The sequence below is a fragment of the Protopterus annectens genome, chromosome 10.part0, assembly GCF_019279795.1.
Source record: "Protopterus annectens isolate FY-2018-M chromosome 10.part0, PAN1.0, whole genome shotgun sequence".
Taxonomy (NCBI): Eukaryota; Metazoa; Chordata; order Ceratodontiformes; family Protopteridae; genus Protopterus; species Protopterus annectens.
Genome location: NC_056744.1, coordinates 1,074,552,873 through 1,074,573,346, shown reverse-complemented (window position 1 = coordinate 1,074,573,346; position 20,474 = coordinate 1,074,552,873). Strand labels below are relative to the sequence as shown.

General features: G+C 41.0%; 1 protein-coding gene across 3 annotated transcripts in view; it reads left to right on the top strand.

The window, feature by feature from the left end:
- ATPAF1 (ATP synthase mitochondrial F1 complex assembly factor 1) overlaps positions 1–20,474 on the top strand; it is a 683,947-nt gene that overhangs the window by 377,211 nt on the left and 286,262 nt on the right. For all 3 annotated transcript variants that reach the window (XM_044085819.1, XM_044085820.1, XM_044085818.1), the window contains one exon: positions 17,957–18,052. In XM_044085819.1, the coding sequence (XP_043941754.1) occupies positions 17,957–18,052 (96 nt within the window). The remainder of the gene's footprint in view (positions 1–17,956; positions 18,053–20,474) is intronic.

Sequence of the window (20,474 nt, the reverse complement as noted above, 5' to 3'; positions counted from 1 at the left end):
TCACCCGGCCCCAGGGACAGCCTGCTTCAATATCCCAGGTCATTCCCTTGGAAAAGGATGTTGCTGGTGAGGCCTCCACGGACAGCTCCCCCCCCCCCAGCCGAGGAGATCCCCCACATGTGGAAGTGCAAGAGGAGGCACTTGGACTCCCCTGAGTCCTTGACGGAAGACACGGATTTGGAGGAGGGGGAAGGCTCCCCAAGGTCTCCCCCGGGGACATCATGGAAATGCTCAGGATCAGAGGGGGGTGGTCTGCCCCAAAGCCGACCTCGGACGAAGCCGTGTTCCTGGAGGCATTTGAAGCAGGCCCTTCTACCTCTTGCATGTTCCCTCCGGCTGACCCCCTGGTGGACCTGATTACCACCAGGGCGTGGAAGGAGCCGGACACTGTGGAGCCAGTCCCAAAGCGCCTTGACAGGATCCTCAGTCCCCCTGCCGACAGACCCCATTGGAGCAAGGGTCCCCCCGTAGATGCCATGTTGATGGTGGCAGCCACTAAGAGGGAACTAGCTCAGGAGAGCCCCTCGGTCCACCCCCCCCAGGCAAGGAGTCCCGAGTGATGGACCGCCTAGGGAAGGGGGTGTTTAGTTCAGCGTCCTTCTCGGTGAGGTCACTGAACTACATGGCACACGTTATTCGGCTGCAGCGGGATCTTATTAAGGAATACGCTGAGTATCCCCCGGAGTCCATGTCGGCGGAGGACAAACAGTTGTACTCCACCCGTATGGCCACTCTTAGGTCCATTTCCAATACCTCTATGCAGCTACTATCCCATGCCACGGAAGGAGCCGCTAGAGCCAGCAGAGCAGGTCTCATCATGAGGCGTCAGGCCTGGCTCCGGCATTGTGATTTCGCGGAACCCTTCAAGGCGTCTTTTGCAAATGCCCCTTTTGATGGTTCTGCCCTATTTGGGAAGACTGTTCACAACACCTTGGTCCAGAGCGAAAAGGACGGGAAGACGTTGTCTGCTGTCAGAGTCCGCTTCTCTGCTCCCCAGAGGTCCTTCTCCAAGAACCAAAAGGGACAGAAGAAGATGTGGTTCCGGAAGTCGCAACAGTCTCAGTCCGCTCCGGACCCCCAGTCCTTCCGCGGCAGAGGAGGACAGGGAGGATGCCGCCCTAGAGGCAGAGGAGGCCCGAAGAACTTTGGGTCCAGAGAACCTTTCTCTGACCGGCCCACGCCACAGCCCTGAAGAATTGCCCGACTGCTCCACTCTGGAGGCAGTCGGGGGGCGTTTCTCAAGGCACCTGGCAGCTTGGGAGTCCATCACGACAGACCGCTGGGTGCTTCGCATCATATCCAGAGGTTACCAGATCCCCTTCTCTTGCCCTCTTCTCTTCCCCAAACACCTCCCCGATGTCCCACCCGATCAGAGGGAGGTCGCAGCTGCGGAAATCCGGCAGCTCCTAGAAAAAAGAGCCATCCAGCACGTCCCCCCAGACCAGCTCGGATCGGGTTTTTACTCCAGGTTCTTTCTGGTGCCAAAAAAGATGGGGGACTTAAGACCAATCCTCGATCTCTCCCTTTTGAACCTGTCAGTAACCAAAGAAAAGTTCAGGATGGTCACTCTTCAATCTATTCTCCCACTATTACGGGAGAACGATTGGATGTGCTCGATAGACCTCAAGGATGCGTACTATCATATACTAATGGACAGACGATCCAGGAGGTTTCTCCGCTTCCGGCTAGGGGCCAGTCATTACCAATTCAGGGCTCTCCCCTTTGGTCTCACCTCAGCCCCCAGGGTGTTTACCAAAGTGTTAGCAGTGATAGCAGCCCACCTGAGGCTCCAGGGAATACAGGTTTTCCCATACCTGGACGACTGGCTCCTGACTTCTTGAAAGGGGATGAAAAGTATAATTTTTCTCCAGGTACATATCCTTGTGGTCACTGTAGTCTTTGTGAGAGGGTAATTAATGTAAATAGGATTAATGGTATACCTTTTGCTCCTAGATTTTACTTTAACTGTAGATCAATAGGAGTAGTGTATATTCTAGGTTGTTCATGTGTAGGCATTTGGTACATAGGGCAAACTAAAAGGATGGTTAGAATTCGTATTTTAGAGCATTTAAAAGATATTAGAAACCATAGTGAAATTAGCCCTGTGGCCCAGCATTTTCTTGATAAACATGGTGGTTGCCCAAATAGTTTGAGATTTTGTGTACTGGGTAAACCATTTTTTATTGGAGAAGGGGGGGACTATTCTTATGAATTACTTGAATTGGAGACTAAAATGATTCTAAAATTTAAAACTCTGAAGCCCTATGGACTTAATTTGGAATTAGGTATTTAATTATGCCATAATTATCATTATATTATGTATGTTATTTAACATTTTATATGTGGTTTATTGTGATATATTGTTTCTCTTTCTAATTTATTGTAAATGTCACTTTAAATTTGTGATTATATCAGCGATATACTAGCGACTGATTGATTAATTGATATTAGGTGCTTGTGATAATTGTTATTAACTTGTGTGTGTGTATATATATATATATATATATATATATATATATATATATATATACATGAAAAAATACACATTTTTTGTGATCCATTGAAGGCAAAAGGCCGAGGTACCAGATCGTTTAATAAAAGGCAACTGGTGGATTTTGTGTTTGGATTTACTTTCTTTGTGCTGGTGTTTTTGGACTGGCTCCTGACTGCCTCTACAAGGCATCTACTCTGTATAGCCAGAGATTATTTTCTTCGCCTTGTTCCCTGGCTAGGGATCACAATAAATATGGACAAATCTGCTCTCACCCCGACCCGAGTCATAGATTTCATCGGGACCAGGTTAAACACAATCAATCTTGTAGCCTTCTTAACCCCAGAGAGACTTCGAACCCTGATGTTTCATGTGCGGGCCATCCTTCTATCTTCATCTCCTCCAGCGGAATTGGTCCTGAGGGCTCTAGGCTCAATGGCAGCGGCAATCAGCTTGTTACCTATGGCACATCTGAACATGAGGGTCTTAACAGTGGACCCTCCAAGTCCAGTGGTCTTTTCTTCACTACCCTCTGAGTCATCCCATTTCCCTCAGCAGGGCTTGCAAGAGGGCTCTCGTGTGGTGGCTGCAATCTCCGGATCTCCACACGGGATCCCCCTTCTCTATGGCCCCTCCCCTGGCCACGGTGACCACGGACGCCTCTCGCCTCTGGTGGGGGGGGGGCACTCTTCGGGCAGGACTGTCCAAGGCACGTGGAACGATGCAGAGACCTCTTTGCATATCAATGTCCTAGAGATGAGGGCAGTGCTGTTAGCGTTGCAAGTACTTCAGGACCTTCTTCCTGTAGGGACAATTGCGATCCAGACTGACAACATGTCGGTTGTCTGGTACATCAACAAACAAGGGGGAACCAGGTCTTACCCGCTCTGTCGAGAGGCCATGAGAGTGTGGGAATGGGCGATCTCCACCAACCATTTTCTCATTGCAATGCACATTCCAGGATGGTCCAACATCCTGTCGGACAAACTCAGTCGCACCATCCTTTCCCCTTATGAGTGGTCTCCGCACGTAGCGAATCAGATTTTTGCCAAATGGGGGCAGCCCTGTTGCGATCTTTTCGCCTCTCCCTCAAACACCAAATGCAACAGCTATTTCGCTTTAATTCCCCAAGTCGTGGAATCCCCGAGAGATGCTCTGGTGCATGTTTGGCCTCCCGGTCTGCTTTATGCTTATCCACCTCTCCCCCTGATGCTAAAGTTTCTACAGAAAGCCAGCCGGTTGGGGAGCAGGATAATCCTCATTGCCCCATTCTGGCCTCGTCAAACCTGGTTTCCTTACCTTTGGACTCATCTGGTGAATCCTCCTTGGATTCTAGCTCCCCTCCCGGATATGATCTCCCACCTTCTGGGTCTCCCGACCCCGAACCTGGACAGCCTCAAGCTCACAGCTTGGCTGCTCCAGTTCCACTCCTAGCCAGGACTCCCAGTATCTCTTCCCCAGTCAAAGCTATTCTAGTTGCAGCCCACAAGCCTTCTACTAGGAAGGTTTACAGCAGCAAATGGAGACGTTTATCTGGGCAGAATGTCAAAACTTTGATCCCTTCCCAGCTCCTTTACCTGCGGTGCTGGACTTCTTATCAGGATTATTTCACCAGGGAGCTAGCTGTTCCACTGTCAAGGTTCAACTTGCAGCTATCTCTCACTACCATGTCGGACATGATCTGCGTCCCTTGATCACTTCTAAGCTGTGCAAGACCTTCCTGCTCAGACCTCCGGTAAAGGAAGTGGTACCTCCGTGGGATTTGTCGTTAGTGCTTCTGGCTTTGACAGCTCCCCCCTTTGAGCCTGCAGCTTCAGTGGAACTCAAGTATTTGTCTTGGAAGACGGCCTTTCTCATCGCTATCACCTCTGCTGGAAGAGTTTCTGAAATTCAGGCCCTTTGTGTCAAACCCCCCGTATCTAACCTTCCACAAGGATAGAGTCTACCTCAGGACCAATCCCTCCTTTCTCCCTAAGGTTGCTTCTGAATCTAATATCAACCAGTCCATTAATCTGCCAGTCTTCTTCCCAACTATCACAACAAAGGAGAATACAAATTACACTCGTTGGATGTGCATAGACAACTTCGATTCTATATTCACAGGACATCTGGTCATAGGCAATCCGACCAGTTGTTCGTCTCCTTTGCCAAAATGAATTTGGGTAAATCGGTATCCAAAGTTACGTTGTCTTGATGGATCTTGCAATGTATTCTTTTGGCTTATGAAAGTTCTGGTAGGCCCGCATCTCAGGGAGTCTGTGCCAATTCTACCCGATCTATGTCTACCTCTGCTGCTTTTAGATCCAGGGTTCCTTTAGATGATATTTGTTCAGCTGCCACTTGGGCCTCATCTCATACCTTTATCAACCATTATAAGCTGGATATTATCTCCAGAGGGAGAGCATCCTTTGGCTCTGCAGTGCTCCGGAACATCCTTTCATGATGGCCATCCAAGATTCAGGTAGCTGGGGACTCTGTCCCACAGGTTGCTGCACAAATGAAGTTAACTACTTCAGATTAAGAAGTTATGTACTCACCATAACGTTCCATCTGAGTAGATAAACTTCATTTGTCAGCAACCATCCCCCCTCCTTCCCCCTGACCTTCGATTATTCACATTTGCTGTCTTCAGAGTTGATTTTTGAATTTGGTAAATCTGTAGCAGTTGCTGCTTGGGGGCAAACTTGATCTGAGGTCAGTCAGGGTTGGCAGAGGTTTATGGGTAGAGGGAGGAGCTAGGAGCTCGGATCTAAGCTGTTGAAAACTGCCGGCTTCGGGATCGAAGTCGGATCCGATACCCACAGGTTGCTGACAAATGAAGTTTATCTACTCAGATGGAATGTTATGGTGAGCACATAACTTCTTATTCTAGATGGTTATGATGAGTCCATTTTGCCTCTTGTGAGGGTGGACTGTTGGATGTGCCCAGTGGACCTTCAGGATGGCTATTATCATATAAAGATAGCCAAAAAGTCCAGACAGATCCTACACTTCTGGCTGGGAGACGGTCATTTCCAATTCAGAGTCTTGCCATTCTATCTCACCACAACCTCTCCTCTGTATTTACCAAATGTATGGCAGTGGTTGCAGCTCAACTCAGACTGCAAAAGTTCCAGGTGTTTCCATATCTGGATGACTGGCTTATTACAGATTCAACAAAGGAGTCAGTAATCCAGACAAGGAGCTCCTTACTTCAATTGTGTTGATCCCTAATCATTACCATAAATTACGAAAAGTCAAAACTAGAACCAACACAAAGTCTGGCATTCACAGGTTATCAATTTTGTACAGTTTTTCAAGTGATGAGACTTCCATCAACCAGACTGTGAGGCGTACATGTTCAGGCATTTCAGGTACTATCAACAATGAATCTATCAGTCTTCCAGGTACTTTATTCACTAGGATCCATAGCAGCTGTTATCATGGTAGTTCCTTTAGTGAGATTTTTCATGAAAATCCTTCAATGGACTTTGTCAGTACAGTAATCTCTACTGTCTCATCCTCCATCATCTGATCAGACTGACTTATTTGCTATCTGCACATATCTTGGTGGATGAATTCTTCAGCAGTCGCACAAGGATGTCCCTTTGTTCCCCACCCCCCAGCAGCGACAATCACCACTGATGGCAGCCATCTGGGGTGGGGAGGCATTGTGAGCGAATGACGGCCCAAGGAATGTGGTTTGTCCCAAGAGGCCAGCCTTCACATCAGTGTTCTAGAGATGACAGTTTTCTGAGCATTGCTGGAGCTCCAAGACTGCCTCCCCAGGGTTTTCCCTACCAATTAGACAAGATGTTGTTTGATATATCAACAAACAAGGAGAAACCCATTCATACTCCGTTTTGAGAAGCTCTGTGATAGTTTGGCAGTGGGCATTGTTTTCACAAAACACATAAGTCAATCCAATATTCTGGCAGGCAGGCTGAGCAGGTGTGTCCTCCTGCCTCATGACTGATCTCTGAAGCAGTCTGTGTTGATACGTATCTTCCACCACTGAGGTCAGTCTTGCTCTGATCTCTGTGCCAGCCACACCAGTTCCAAGAAAAGCAGGTACTTCATCCTCTTCCAGTCCTCTAGGGACGCTGTAGTCCATAATTGGCTGAAGGGTCCCTTCTCTACTTATCCACCCATCGCCCTCATACCAAAGTTCTAGAATTAAGCAGTCTTGTGCAAGGCAAGGGTTCCCCTTTCTATGCCCTCACCTTATACATCCTCATTAGGTATTGGATCCCACTTATCCAGCATGTGTCAGTCAGACATCAGTTCTCTCACATTGCCCACAATTTTTATTTGCATTTCCTATGATGGCCAAGAATCCTTCTTTGTCTTCTAAGGTGGTTCACGTTTGAATGTCATTTCAGAAGCCATGAACATGAAAAATACACAAATGCAAATGGAAAAAATGGAAAGGATTTTCTCTGTGGGCATCTAGTAACAGATTAGACCTGCTGTCAATCATGAATCTAGATTTCTTAACAGACCTTTTTCATGCAGGCACCAGTTACTCTGCTATCAAGGTTCACCCTGCTGCTGTCTCAAGCTTTCATATAGGAACCAGTAACTGTTCCATTTCCTGTCTTAAAATTGCCAAGGCCTTCCTAAAAAAAGTACTTTCTTGTTAAGGCCTTTAGTTAAGGGTCCAGTTCCACCATGGGACATTATTACTGGCTCTTACAAAATCTCCTTTGAACTTACAACTTATTATATGAATCTGAATTTTTTATTGAGGAAAATCCTCTTTCTAGTAGCCATCATGTCAGCTCAAAGGATTTCTAAATTACACATTTTGTCTTCCAAAACTCCACACTCGATTATTCATAAAGATAGAACTTCAGTAAGAACTATTCCTTCTGTTTTGCCTAAAGTTGCCAGACTTTAAGGATTCCCTGCGGGATGTAGTGTCAGAGATGGGTGGGCAGATTTGTCTGACGAGGGAGATGATTTTTCTGAGCTACGATACAGAATCGGAATTGCCTAGACATGGTAAGGTCTTGCTGTGTCTAATAATGCTGGCTGCCAAAAAAGAAATTACTAGAAAATAGAAATCAAAATCTAAATGAACTATACTGGAAGTAGTGAATATAGTAACAGATATAAAACAACTGGAATTAGGATCTTTAGAAAATGGCAAGCTACATAGGAAAAAATGGGAAATGTAGGAACAATACATACAAGGGAGGAATGAGGTCTAAAAGGAGGCAGGACTTAAATGAGCTATGTAATGTTTGACTGAGAAGATTGGGTAGATTATAAGTGATGTATAATGTTTGCAACTGGGAGTGTCAGTATGGTTTGTGATGTAAAATGCTGGCAACTAAGATTGGGTTGGTGTGGTTTGTTTTCATTTATATAAATGCATGATTGCCTGTGTAGTAAGTGATGGTTTAATAAAAGTGTTTCTTGTTTAAAAAAAAAGGCAGGAATTGAATAATTTATGTAATATTGCGTAAGTTATATGTGCAGCAATATATGTGAAGTATAATGTTTGATGTGTTAATATAGTTTGTTTACTGTTATATGAATGTAAGTGTGCCTGTGTCACAAGTGATAATTCAGTAAAGGTGTCTGAAAAAAAAATAAATTTGCCATTGAATCTTGCTTGAAGCAACCTGTCCATTTGCCAGTTTACTTCCTGAATTACTCAAACAAGGGACAGTATAGTCTCCACTCTTGAGGTTCATTGACAGTTTAGATGTTACTTGCATCTCACCCAAAACTCCAAGAAAGATGACCAACTTTATGATTCCCTGTGTAAAAGTAAGCTGAGCCAAAAGGTCTGAACGTCATACTGTCCAAATAGCTGTTAGATTGTATTGCCTTCGTCTGCTCCTGTACTGGCCTAGATTGTATTGCCTCCATCTGCTCCTGAACTGGCCTTTCCTACCATGCAGAAGAAAGGCCTGTTTTACCAGATCTGTTGCCACCTAATTAGCCTTTCTCAATTCATCTACATTGGATGGTATATGTGCAGTAGCAACCTGGTCTACTATTCATACCCTTATCAAATACTGTAAACTGGATCTTATCACTAGATCTAGAGCTTCTTTTGGCTCTGTTGTCCTAAGGAATATTTTTCCATGATGCCACCCAGGACTTTTCAGTAGCTAGAGACTCTGTCCCAACAGAGGAGGTGAATGGAGAAGACAGCATCAGATTATTAAAGCTATATACTTAACAATAATGCAGGATCCATATTGTCTTCCTCTATCTATCTAGACATCCCTAATGTCTTCCCCCTTCCAAATTGGCATTTTTCAATCGTACCATAGCTTCAATTCATAGCCCTTTGATTATCTAGGTGATGACAGGGAAAAAAAATTTCTATTTCTCTACTCTTCTGCTCATCATCTGCTTTACTGTGGCATACCTAGAAATGAAGATCGTGCACTGTGATGCATTATATGAGGGGGAACTTGAGCTCAGTGAAGAACCTTCAAGATGGCTGGCATTAGAACTGATCAGCTCAGAATCTCTCAACTATCGAGATGGAGGAAAACAGCAAATATCCAGCATCATAAGTACATGACTTTTATCTATCTCATTTTACCAGACAAAACCTCTCAGAAGAAACATTGTGCCATATGAGTGGATTCAACAAAATGGACCTAATATGCAGTTGTGGCGCTACATTGGCCTGTACACTGATGTCCTTAATTCTTCATCTTTCCCATATTCAGCCATCTTCCACCCGTCTCAATTACTTCATTTCCATAATCTCAGGCTTCTTCAGTTGCTTTTCCTTCACTAACCAGATTTCTGTGCCATACAGAATCACTGGTCACACCACTTTTTTATACAACTTTTTTTTTGGTTTCTTTGACATTGTTCTGCCATACCCCGAAGGTAGCTTTTTGCTGGTTGATGCAACATCTTTGATTCTAGCTTTGACATCAACTGCCCCTCTTAGATATGTGAAGCTGTTAACCTGTTCCACTCTTTTTCCCTTCTGTCTGTCTGGTTCCCTCCATTTGTTGCCATGACAACTGTCTTGTCTATACCATTTTATCCCACATGCCTTTGGTTTTGCATTTCAGTGCCCTGTCATTTGTTGAAGTTCCTGTTCAGAGTCTGCTTGTAATGCCACATCATCTGCATGCAGCATATTTTTTGTTCCATCCTATCTAATCTGTTTGCTGTAGTCCATCAGTAGTATGAACAGTTGTTTGAACTGTTTGATTTTCATACTTTTTGCCTAACCGATAAGGTATTTTGTAAAAGTTAAAATGTGGTGTTGCAGACATGCCTCTGGAAGGAGTTTTTTTAACATGTTTCGGAATGAAGGAAACCCTGTAGAATCTACACTGCCTCTCACTACATAGCCTACAATAAAAGAAAAAGAAGAGCTTGTCCTACAAGAAGCATGAAAGGCAATAAGGAAATGAAGTCAGTAAAAGCGGGAGATTCTGGTGAGGTCATGGCAGACCAGATTAAGATGTTGGGTGAGTTAGGGTAGAAATGGCTCCTGAGGTCACTCATCACAGTCATGAGAGAAAGACATACCCCAGATGATAGGAGAGAAAGTATTCGCAACTGTGGGCAGCACAGCAGTATGAAACTCCTGCCACACAAATGAAAGTGATGGAGAGGGTAACTGAATCAGATATGCAGTGTAATAATATGATAAAAAAAATTCTGTCTTTTACAGCTTCCCCTACTCTGAAAAAAAATAATATTTGTGTTGTCAGTGAAACTTTTCTTTAGAACATTGACAGCAGGTCTACCTTACCTGCCTTCTGTGCTTACCACTCATTTAAGTCCACAAACGTAGGTAGAAGTAGTATTGGTGGCAGCATGCCTGCCTTTATCTGAAACATCATCACCTCTGGACAAATCAACTCCTTCAAATCCTGAAATCAGTAAACAAGACTCCATACCAACTGCTAGCCAACTACAGGATCTACATGGCATCTGTATATCATAAAACATATCGTAATAAGCCCTAGCCTAGTTCTATTAACCCAAACACCATTTTTCTGCAGGAAATGAACTACCTCTGCATAATTTGAAATAATCGTTTCTTTGATGTTGTTATTGCAAACTCCTCAATAATATGGTACCTGCCCCCTCTAGAAACTAACACACATACCAAATCGTCTTCACAAACACAGCCCGTCTGCTATTCGCTTATTTTAATACCTGGTCTTGTCAAATCAGTTCATCATGATATCTTATTCAGCAAATGGTCCCATTCAGCTCATCAACCAACCTAGCCATCTTGGAGACTTTTCCAAGCCCAACTTCCTTGTGCTAGATGATGACTTGAGATATTTCAGCAGTCTGTCATCCCTTTATGACCCTAAAAGAGATAAAGCCTAATACACTTACATTTATATCCTCCTTCTCAACTTTTGCGTAGAGGTTCATGTTACTGTTCATCACTAATTTAGCACCAAGTTTAGAATCAAATCCTTGTGGTGGAACTTGACTATAAACAAGGTCTACAGTAATAGGAAAAAGCTCATAGCATTAAAAAATAGAACAGAATTTCAGTGTTACAAGCAATCTCAATTGGGTTAACAAAAAGTACAAGAACAATAGCAAATCTTTCTGAGCTACTTATTACACAAGTAATACCATATTAGCAAATTATAGCTGCAGTGCAGTCATTAATTATGTGAAGAACCTCAAAAATTAGACCCAGCATTGCACTGAGCTTATCTCTAATAGCATTACCCACACAGACCCTGAGGATATAGCTAAGATCCTTACAGATAAATTAATATCTAACTTCTCAGTACATTTCCAGTCCCTACTTCCCAATAATTACCTGTGAATGGATGCCAACCATTTTTCCAAGTCCAAAAAAAAAAAAAACAGCTGCATGGGTCCAGGTAGCATAATAGGCTGTTTCATGGTCAGTATGAGATACATTTTATATGACCACCTCCTTAAACTATTGAACCACACCTTCTCCACTGGATATGTACCAGAAGTCTGGAGAACAGCTATATAGTAGCTCCCTTCCACAAGGGATGCCCACCACCAACCGTGGCAACTCTAGATATATCAGCCTCACCAGGATTACTTACATGGTGATGTAACACAACGTCATGGACCTTGTAAACAGGGAAATAGGGGTCACATAACCAGTTTGGCTTCATAAAAGAAAGATAATTCATTTTAAACCTAGTTGACATTGAAAAAGGTCACAGAGCCTCTTGATGAGGATAACTCCAAGCACATATTTTAGCTGAGGCTTTTGACACTGTACTCTAGTCTGGCATCGTCGATAGACTGGTCAAACTCGATAGAAATTTTGGTGCAAACTGTTGAGTTGCCAAATGATTCCCTGATATCTAATTCTGTAGTGTCAAATCTGACACTAAAGGCCACTGACCTAAGTAAGGGACTGAAGAGCTTTTGTGACATCATGGATCCTGCCAGTAGAGAAACATCTGTCACCCTATGCTTGTCCAGCCTTGTAACCTTGAAGTCTCTGTGCCTAACAACAGGCTTACCATTGATATGTTATTTCTTGCAAGGGGAGTAAATGTCTTCAGCTGTTATTTGGCTGCTTAGTAAACTGCTGTGTGGAGAGTTTAGAATAAGAGGTCATAATGAATAGCCAATAGTAAAGGTTATAGTAATAGTAACTCAACAGCTAACTGCATGATGCAGCTCACTGTCACTAGAAAAAAGGCAGAAAAGTGTCCCAAATGAATTGTGTCTTGGCACAATAAACAGTAGTAACAGCTTAATAGTAAATGCATATATAGAACTGGATTAAACAAACACTCAACACTTCCCTGTTGTCTTTGTGACTTGTAGCGACTTCAGATCCAGTTAGAACAGATCAGTTCCTTAGCAGTATGCAGCAAGGAATGCAGCACAAAGCATGAAAAAGTCACAGCTAGTCAGAAAATCCACTGTAAATCAAGTCTTAAGCAAGACGAATGACCAGAACAGCAGCAAATTCCTTACTCTCACTAGAAAAAAAAAAGGGGGCAAGTGTTCCAAATGAACAAAACTCTGGCACAATAAACAGTATTAACAGTTATGCAGTCAATGCAGTTTGAGCCCATGGATGAAATTTAATTAAATAAATTAAATAAGAAGGCAGAAACATGCATGTCCACAGCTAGAGAGGTTTGGATTTAATGGCCTGAAATTGTCCATAAATAGACTTAAAAATGAAAGTAAAAGAAAAAATCATGGACATTCAGAATTGCCATTTAGCTGAAACACCCGCTATCCTTAAAGTGTGATTTGCATATGTCCCATTAGGCCTCTGATGCAGGAGGTTTAAGGTATCACACAGTTAGAAGTCTAGTTTTGCTACATTTTTCTTTTTGTGTTTTTTAAGCAGTTGGTTATCTGTGTGACCTTTTTACTCTTTGTTTTAGTTTAGTTGGGATATTTTGTAGACACCCTAATGTTTATGGATATCAGCTGGGTATGATAACCCTGTGTTTCCAAAGGTCAAACCTTCCTCTTATGCTGTGCTGATGATGTCATAAGAAGGCACAAACATGCATGTCCACAGCTAGAAGGGGGTTGGCTTTAATGTCCTGAAATTGTCCATAAATGGACTTAAAAATGAAAGTAAAAAGAAAAAGTCATGGACATTCAGAATTGCCATTTAACTGAAACACCTGATATCCTTAAAGGATGAGTTGCATATATCCCATTAGGCGTCTGATGCAAGAGGTTTAAGGTATCGCACAGTTAGAAGTCTAGTTTTGCTAGATTTTTCTTTTTGTGTTTTTTTAGCCAGTTGGTAATCTGTGTGACCTTTTTACTCTTTGTTTTAATATCTACCATTTGGAATTCTTCCCAATAATTACCCACTCCATTCAGAGTCAGATGTAATAGGTACTTGATGTAGGATATGGCCCTTTTCAGTGAGTGCTTATTATCGCTCTCCATTATGTTTGGAAAGCTTTTCCGTCCTGCTTAAACAGGTGGATTTCTTTTAAGTCAAGCAGGTAGTTTTATTTATATATATATATATATATATATATATATATATATATATATATATATATATATATATATATATATTTTTTTTTTGTCTTCCAGGTTCTGATGAATCAGTGCATTGTGGCTAAGCATGGGGGATGAAAGTCCCTCTCATTGCTCCAGTGCATCAATTCATAGCTTGCTGTAGCAGGTAACTGACTCCCCCAAGTGACAGAGAGTGAGAAGTTAGAACTATGCAAGTTGAGACTATTAGAAAGGATGATCACAGCTATTATCCAGAGCAGAGGTCCTCCTTGCAGATCTGCTGATATAGTGAGTGCATGTCTTATTTTTCAAGAAATATATTAGAGCTGGTAGAACTTTTCAAAAGTAACCACTGCATCAGAAGCTTTTAGATAAGAGATGCAGAGTTTGATACAATGTTAATGGGGTTTAGAATGCACAGAGCAGAAATGGTACATGCTGTTTGGGAATATAAATAGAAGAGATGCAGTTCATTAAAACATCATGTTTTTATGATGGCATCTGAACAAATTAAAAATTACAAATTAAATACATTACTGAGTAGGTGCCTTTGCAATGGACTTTTAAAATGGATTGCAAAAAAATTTCTATCAGATAAGGTAGCATGGAACAGTGTTCCTCTAATGGCTGTATTCATGTTTCATAGGTGATTTCTTGGGATGCAGTCTCAGATCATTGAGGACCCTGGCATAGTTTTCAGTTGCCCAGAGCACTGTTTGGTTAACTGACATGCTCAAAGTTGCACAGTAAGCAAATGTATGGTAAGGGAGTCAAACTCTGCTACAAGAAATAGCACATTAACAGTTTACATCCTTAATCCTCAGCTCTAACTAGTGCATTGCCAATTTGTGTTTAGTGGAACTCTGTCATGTTACATGTTTCTCTCTCTCATAAACACACACACATGTATACATAACACTATATACATATTTTTGTGTACATCTAGGAATGTCTGTGAAGTATATACACCTAGTACATACTGGCTAACATCAACAACTGATAACACACTGGGACAACCTACTGAATTACAGGATTATGTACACCAACTTTGAATGCACAACATAATTGTCCTGTTGCCAGTAACCAGTGTACTTATAAGTAGTTCCCATCAGAACTGGGTAGAGAACACCTGATCGGCAGTATGCTAGGATGTAGAGTGCTGTGTGTATTCACTCATTTTCGTGAAACAAACGTCTGTGAATGACATTAGGAGTGCTGGGTTTGGAGAGATAAAGAATGAGCAACTGTAGTATGCACTGCATGGAGTTTCATAGCATGTTGTTGGTACTGCTTACACCAAGTTCTTTCTTGGACATGACATACTAGCTTGTAGTTTGTGTTTTGGTACATTGTGCTGAGCGGTATATAATGCTACATTATGCAGTTCTGCCATTTTCTATATTTGTCTCTCCTTTTTTGTTTGCTTAGATCTATTTTGCTTCAGTAGCCATCCCTGCAGATCTACATTTCTTTTGGTTATGAATGTGGCCTTTTGTTATAAATAGATCTTTTAAGTTAACACTGTTCATCATGGGATGTTTATGATGACACCTGCATGTGGATTTGGGCATATATGTTAAAATGCCAGGTTTTTGTGATATAAAAAAATAAGACCACAATAAATCATTTCAAAACTTTTCCCATCTTTAATGTGACCTATAACCTGTACAATTCAATTGAAAAACAAATCTGTTAGGGGAAAAATATAAAAAAAAAAAAAGTACAATACGCTGGTTGCATAAGTGTGCACACCCTTAAACTAATACTTTCTTGAAGCACCTTTTGATTTAATTACAGAATTCAGCCTTCTTGGGTAGGAGTCTATCAGAATGGCCCATCTTGACCTGGCAATATTTGCCTATTCTTCCTTGCAAAAGCACTCCAAATCTGTCAGATTGCAAAATCTCTTGTGCACAGCCCTCTTCAGGTCACCCCACAGATTTTCTATTGGATTTAGGTCTGGGCTCTGGCTGGACCATTCCAAAACTTTAATTTTCTTCTGGTGAAGCCATTCTTTTGTTGATGTGGATGTTTGCTTGGGTTCATTGTTGTGTTGAAAGGTGAAATTCCTCTTCATCTTCAGCTTTCTAGCAGAGGCCTGAAGGTTTTGGGCCAAAAGTGACTGGTATCTGGAACTGTTCTTAATTCTCTCCACCTTGACCAAAGCCCCAGTTCTAGCTGAAAAAAGCAACCCCAAAGCATGGTACTGCCACCACCATGCTTCACTGTGGGGATGGTGTTCTTTTGGTGATGCGAAGTGTTATTTTTGTGCCAAACGTGCTTTTGGAATTGTGGCCAAAAAGCTCAGCCTTGGTCTCATCAGACCATAACACATTTTCCCACATGCTTTTGGGAGACTGTGTATTTTTTTTTGAAAATTTTAGCCGGACCTGGATGTTTTTCTGTGTAAGAAAAGGCTTCCGTCTTGCAACACTACCCCATAGTCCAGACATGTAGAGAATATGGGAGATTGTTGTCACATGTAGTACACAACCAGTACTTGCCAGAAATTCCTGCAAGCTCCTTCAGTGATGCTGTAGGTCTCTTGGCAGCCTCCCTGACCAGTTTTCATCTTGTCTTTTCATCAGTTTTGGAGGGATGTCCAGTTCTTTGCAACATCACTCTTGTCCCATATTTTCTCCACTTTTTGATGACTTCTTCACTGTGTTCCATGGTATATCCAAAGATGTTGAAATTGTTTTGTACCCTTCTCCTGACTGATACCTTTCAACAATGAGATCTCTTTGATGCTTTGTGAGCTCCCTGCGAACCATGGCTTTTGCTGTAGCAGGCAACTGAGTAAATGTCAGGAAAATCCTACTAGGATAGCTGAACTTTATTTGGGGTTAATCAGAGTCTCTCTAGTTGATGGCAGGTGTGTACCCAAGAAGATTGAATGTTGTAATTAAATCAAAAAGTGCTTCAACAAAGCATTAGTTTAAGGGTGTGCACACACAACAAAGTATTAGTTTAAGGGCGTGCACTCTACTGCAACCAGTGTATTGTACTTTTTTTTTTTTTTTTTTTAAATATTTTTTTCCCTTAACAGATTTGTTTTTCAGTAGAATTGTTCAGGTTATAGGTCACATTAAAGGTGGGAAAAGTTTTGAAATTATTTATTGTGATATCATTTTTTTATATCACAAAACCTGGCATTTTAACAGGTGTGTGTATACACTTTTTATATCAACTGTGTATATATTTTACATCATTACTTTTATGTACTGTGGATGTTTTGTAAGTAGCAAAGTTTATCATTTTAATGTATGCGTAATTGTAAATTTTCTTTTTTTCAGGATTAGCTTGTTGGGATTATTATTTTTTATCATTTTAGTTTAATGTGATGTTGAGTACTTTTGTTTTAGATGCATTTCTGTGAAGTAGTTGTAACTATTAGCTCTCCCACTACCTTTTTTTTTCATACATTGAGAACAACATTGTTTTTCAAGAGAATGGCAGTTTGTATTGACAGTCATATTACAACAAAACCAGGTTGATGACACAGTTTGCCAAAAAGAAGGCTGGCTGTATCTCATTGACTTGTACAATGGAAGACATCCTAGCTGCTGTTCCTCCTCCAGGAAGAGTTGACCTTTGCCCTAAGTTGCTTAAGTAGCAGCAGTAGTACAAGGGCTATTAAGAGTTTCTGCCCTGCCCACCCACAAAAAAAAAAAAAAAATGAGTTTGAGTGTATTATGGTAAATTGTGTCACCAGCTGAATTTTGACATATCATGATAACTGCGGTGGTGGTGCTGCGGTAGCGTTGTCGCCTCAGTTAGACGTTGCCTGTTCGATTCTCAGTTAGAGCGTCTTCTGTGTGGCGACATGCGTGAATGGGCGTTCCTTCATTGAAGGTTGTGCGTTAGGCCTGGCAAGCCAGCATGTCAAAATCTACTGCCAATCATTAGCGGACCGGAGTTCCGCTGTGGCGACCCCTAACCGGGAAAAGCCGAAAGAAACAAACAAATGATTGACTAAACATGATTTGCTAAATAATTTTAAATGAACTGCTCTTAATCCTCTGCTCTCTCACACTGGTCAAGCGATATGTATTTTTACTTTCTCATTTCTCAGTTTACCCCACTGTATACACTCGCACAGACACACACACACACACAAATATGTATAAAATGTAATATATTTGCATTTGGAACACTCCAGTTCCATCATTTGCTACTTCATCTGAGAATTAGTTGTGCACCACCCTTTGACTCGCATTAAATGGTGAGAGAATGTAATGGTGACAGGAAGTGTCTTTTACTCCCCACTGTTACACGTTATCACAGTTTCTTGGGTAGGTATTTGATATCTTATTGACAGATTTGGTTTTAATATAAATTCCATTGATCAGTTGCTGGTAGTCGTGTGTGTGTGTGTGTGTACACATTTGTGCTTTTATGAATACACGACACTTGCATACCTAATTATAAATACAAGTTTTATATGAGCTCGCATATTGTCTACCTGTATAAGAAATGTTCGTCACTCTGAATTACTGAAATGGTCAATTTTTTTTCTAGTTCCTGTATGCACTTCCAAGAGCTGAAGGCTATGAGTTCTTTGTGGGTCAGTGGTCTAGCAAACATCTTCATTTTACGTCACTAATAAACATTCAGGTAAGCTGTTTTCTTACATAATCTTTGTTATTGGATGCAGTTTTGTAGAACTTTATTTTATTATGCCATTTAACTGTAGCTTCTTCAAAGAATGACTTGCACTATTCAGTGAACCATTCTTTCAATGTATGCTTTTTGATACAGATGTTAGAAAAATCAACACGCAAATAGTTAATCTTAGAAAGCTGAAATTCAAGAAGATAACATGTAAAATGAGTCCTTAGTTTGTCCTGGGCCACCATCTTGCACTCTAGAATTAGCCAAGTTGTAGAACTGTTAAGAACTTATTACTTCATAATAATTTCTAATCAGTATTTACAAAACATGTAGGCATCTTGTATTGCCCATACTGTAAATTCATCTTTTACAAAACCTAACAAAATTGCTAATTCTTATATGACAACCTTATGTATGGAGGATATATTTGTAGTCTTCTTGTCCTGCATGCCTTTAGGTATTTATATGTCTTTCCAGAATGCTTCCTAGATTGCTGAACAGTTAAGTTTGAATACAACCCTCTATAAATAAGACCCCTGCATAATCTATTAATCATGTACATCACATCCCAAAGCTGTGGGCAATCCCCTTATGTTTGTGCACTTCTCATTGTCCAGTTTATTCCCTGTGGTTAACAGTTATCTTCAATGTCAGTGTGTTCCTAATGAATCCGCAGTTACTGGTGTGCACCACATTATCTGTTTGTTCAGCAACCCCAAAAAAAGTAGCTTGAATCCACAAAACAACAGCCAGCAAAAGTACAAAATTTTAATATGTCTTAGCGCCTCGGCAAAGCCTTCAAAGAGTACATAAAACCATCAGTTAGCCCCCATTTAAATACTAAATTATTAAAATCAATTTAGAATTCAAATAAGCAGCCTCCAATTACATTCAAGATTAAGCCCTAAAGGGGACAGAGTGTTAAATTTTAAAATGTAAATAATTTCTTTATGCATTACTTTCTTTTTATACAAGCTATCTGAGCAAAAACCTCTATGTACTTTTTCTAAAATAGTAACCTTTAGGTCACCTGGGTTAGAATCATGACATTCTAAGAAGTGTTTAACTACCGGGCTATCCACTTTTTTTATTTTTAACATTCCTAACATGTTCCTGCATTCTGTGTTTAAAATTTCTCTTGGCTTCCCCAATATATACTAGATTACAGGAACATTGTAGGGCATAAGTAACACTCTCTGTTTCACAGTTAAACATTTCTGATGGAAAAAATGCATATCCATTTATAAAGTTGAATGTTCTAACAGTATAAACACAAATATTGCAGTGACTACTATGGATACATTTGTTGTTCACCAGGAGAGATCGGGGTCTGCATTTTCTACAGGTACGAATATATGTGGAAATGGACTGAATGATGCCTCAAATGTTTCCTCTTTTATGGATAGACTGGAGCAGGACCGAAGGAGTCGACAGGAAAATCCTTTTCTTAAAGTGGGGGAGTGTGGTTATTCTACTCTATTGGGTGAGTCTGGTGTTCTACTTGACAAACTTGAACATTTGCTGCAGAAAGAAACTGCCATCTATTTTAATATGTTAGGTCTACGGAGATATTTGGATCTAGATATCTTTCCAGGAGGACTGAGAGCTTTTAAGTCTCCTACTCCATTTAATTTGTCAGACAAAATGGATACAAATTTTTCTAAAAGATGGGTTGCAGCAGCTCATCGTTGCTTGTTAGAGTGGGTTGCAATTCTAGTAGAAAGAGATTTGGTTAAACAAACGAAAATCAAAAATGAAATTAAAAGTACATATAGTGATTTATTTAAATTAACTGATTCTGGTAATTTGTGTGTACAGCTGGCAGAAATAAATGAGAAACTTAAAAAATATGAAACTGAAATTATTGAACGCAAAAGCACTAAATTAAAAAGAGACTTGAGGGACTATGAAGGTGGAAGGGCTTTTTTATGGCATAAGAAAGAACATAAAAACCCTAAAATATATCAGACCACCTTAAATAAGTCAACTAGCTCATCAAGAGGAGTGTCTTCTGCTTCAGATGTATCGTCAGCATCTATTGAAGTGGAAAACAATGGAGAACAGTTTCCATCTTTACCGGTGGCTCAAGATCCGGATAGATTGCATATAGATTTTCAGAGGGGAGAAAGAACAGTGATGGACAATGCGAATGAACGAAAACGGGGTTGCTTTCAACCAGACACGAGCCATGGAAGGGATTATATGAGGCAGTACAAGAAGTCTAAATGGTACTGATTTTGTGGACTCTAATGTGGTGAATATGTCAAATTATGATTTACCTAAATGTAAAGAGAAAGTGCTTAATTATGGATTAAAATTTATTCCAACTGTAATGCCCCGCTTGCATGTATTAAAATGTGAAGTATTTAGATTAAGCCATAAACTGCACTTGTTACATCACTTTAATGTGAATAATACAGAAGTG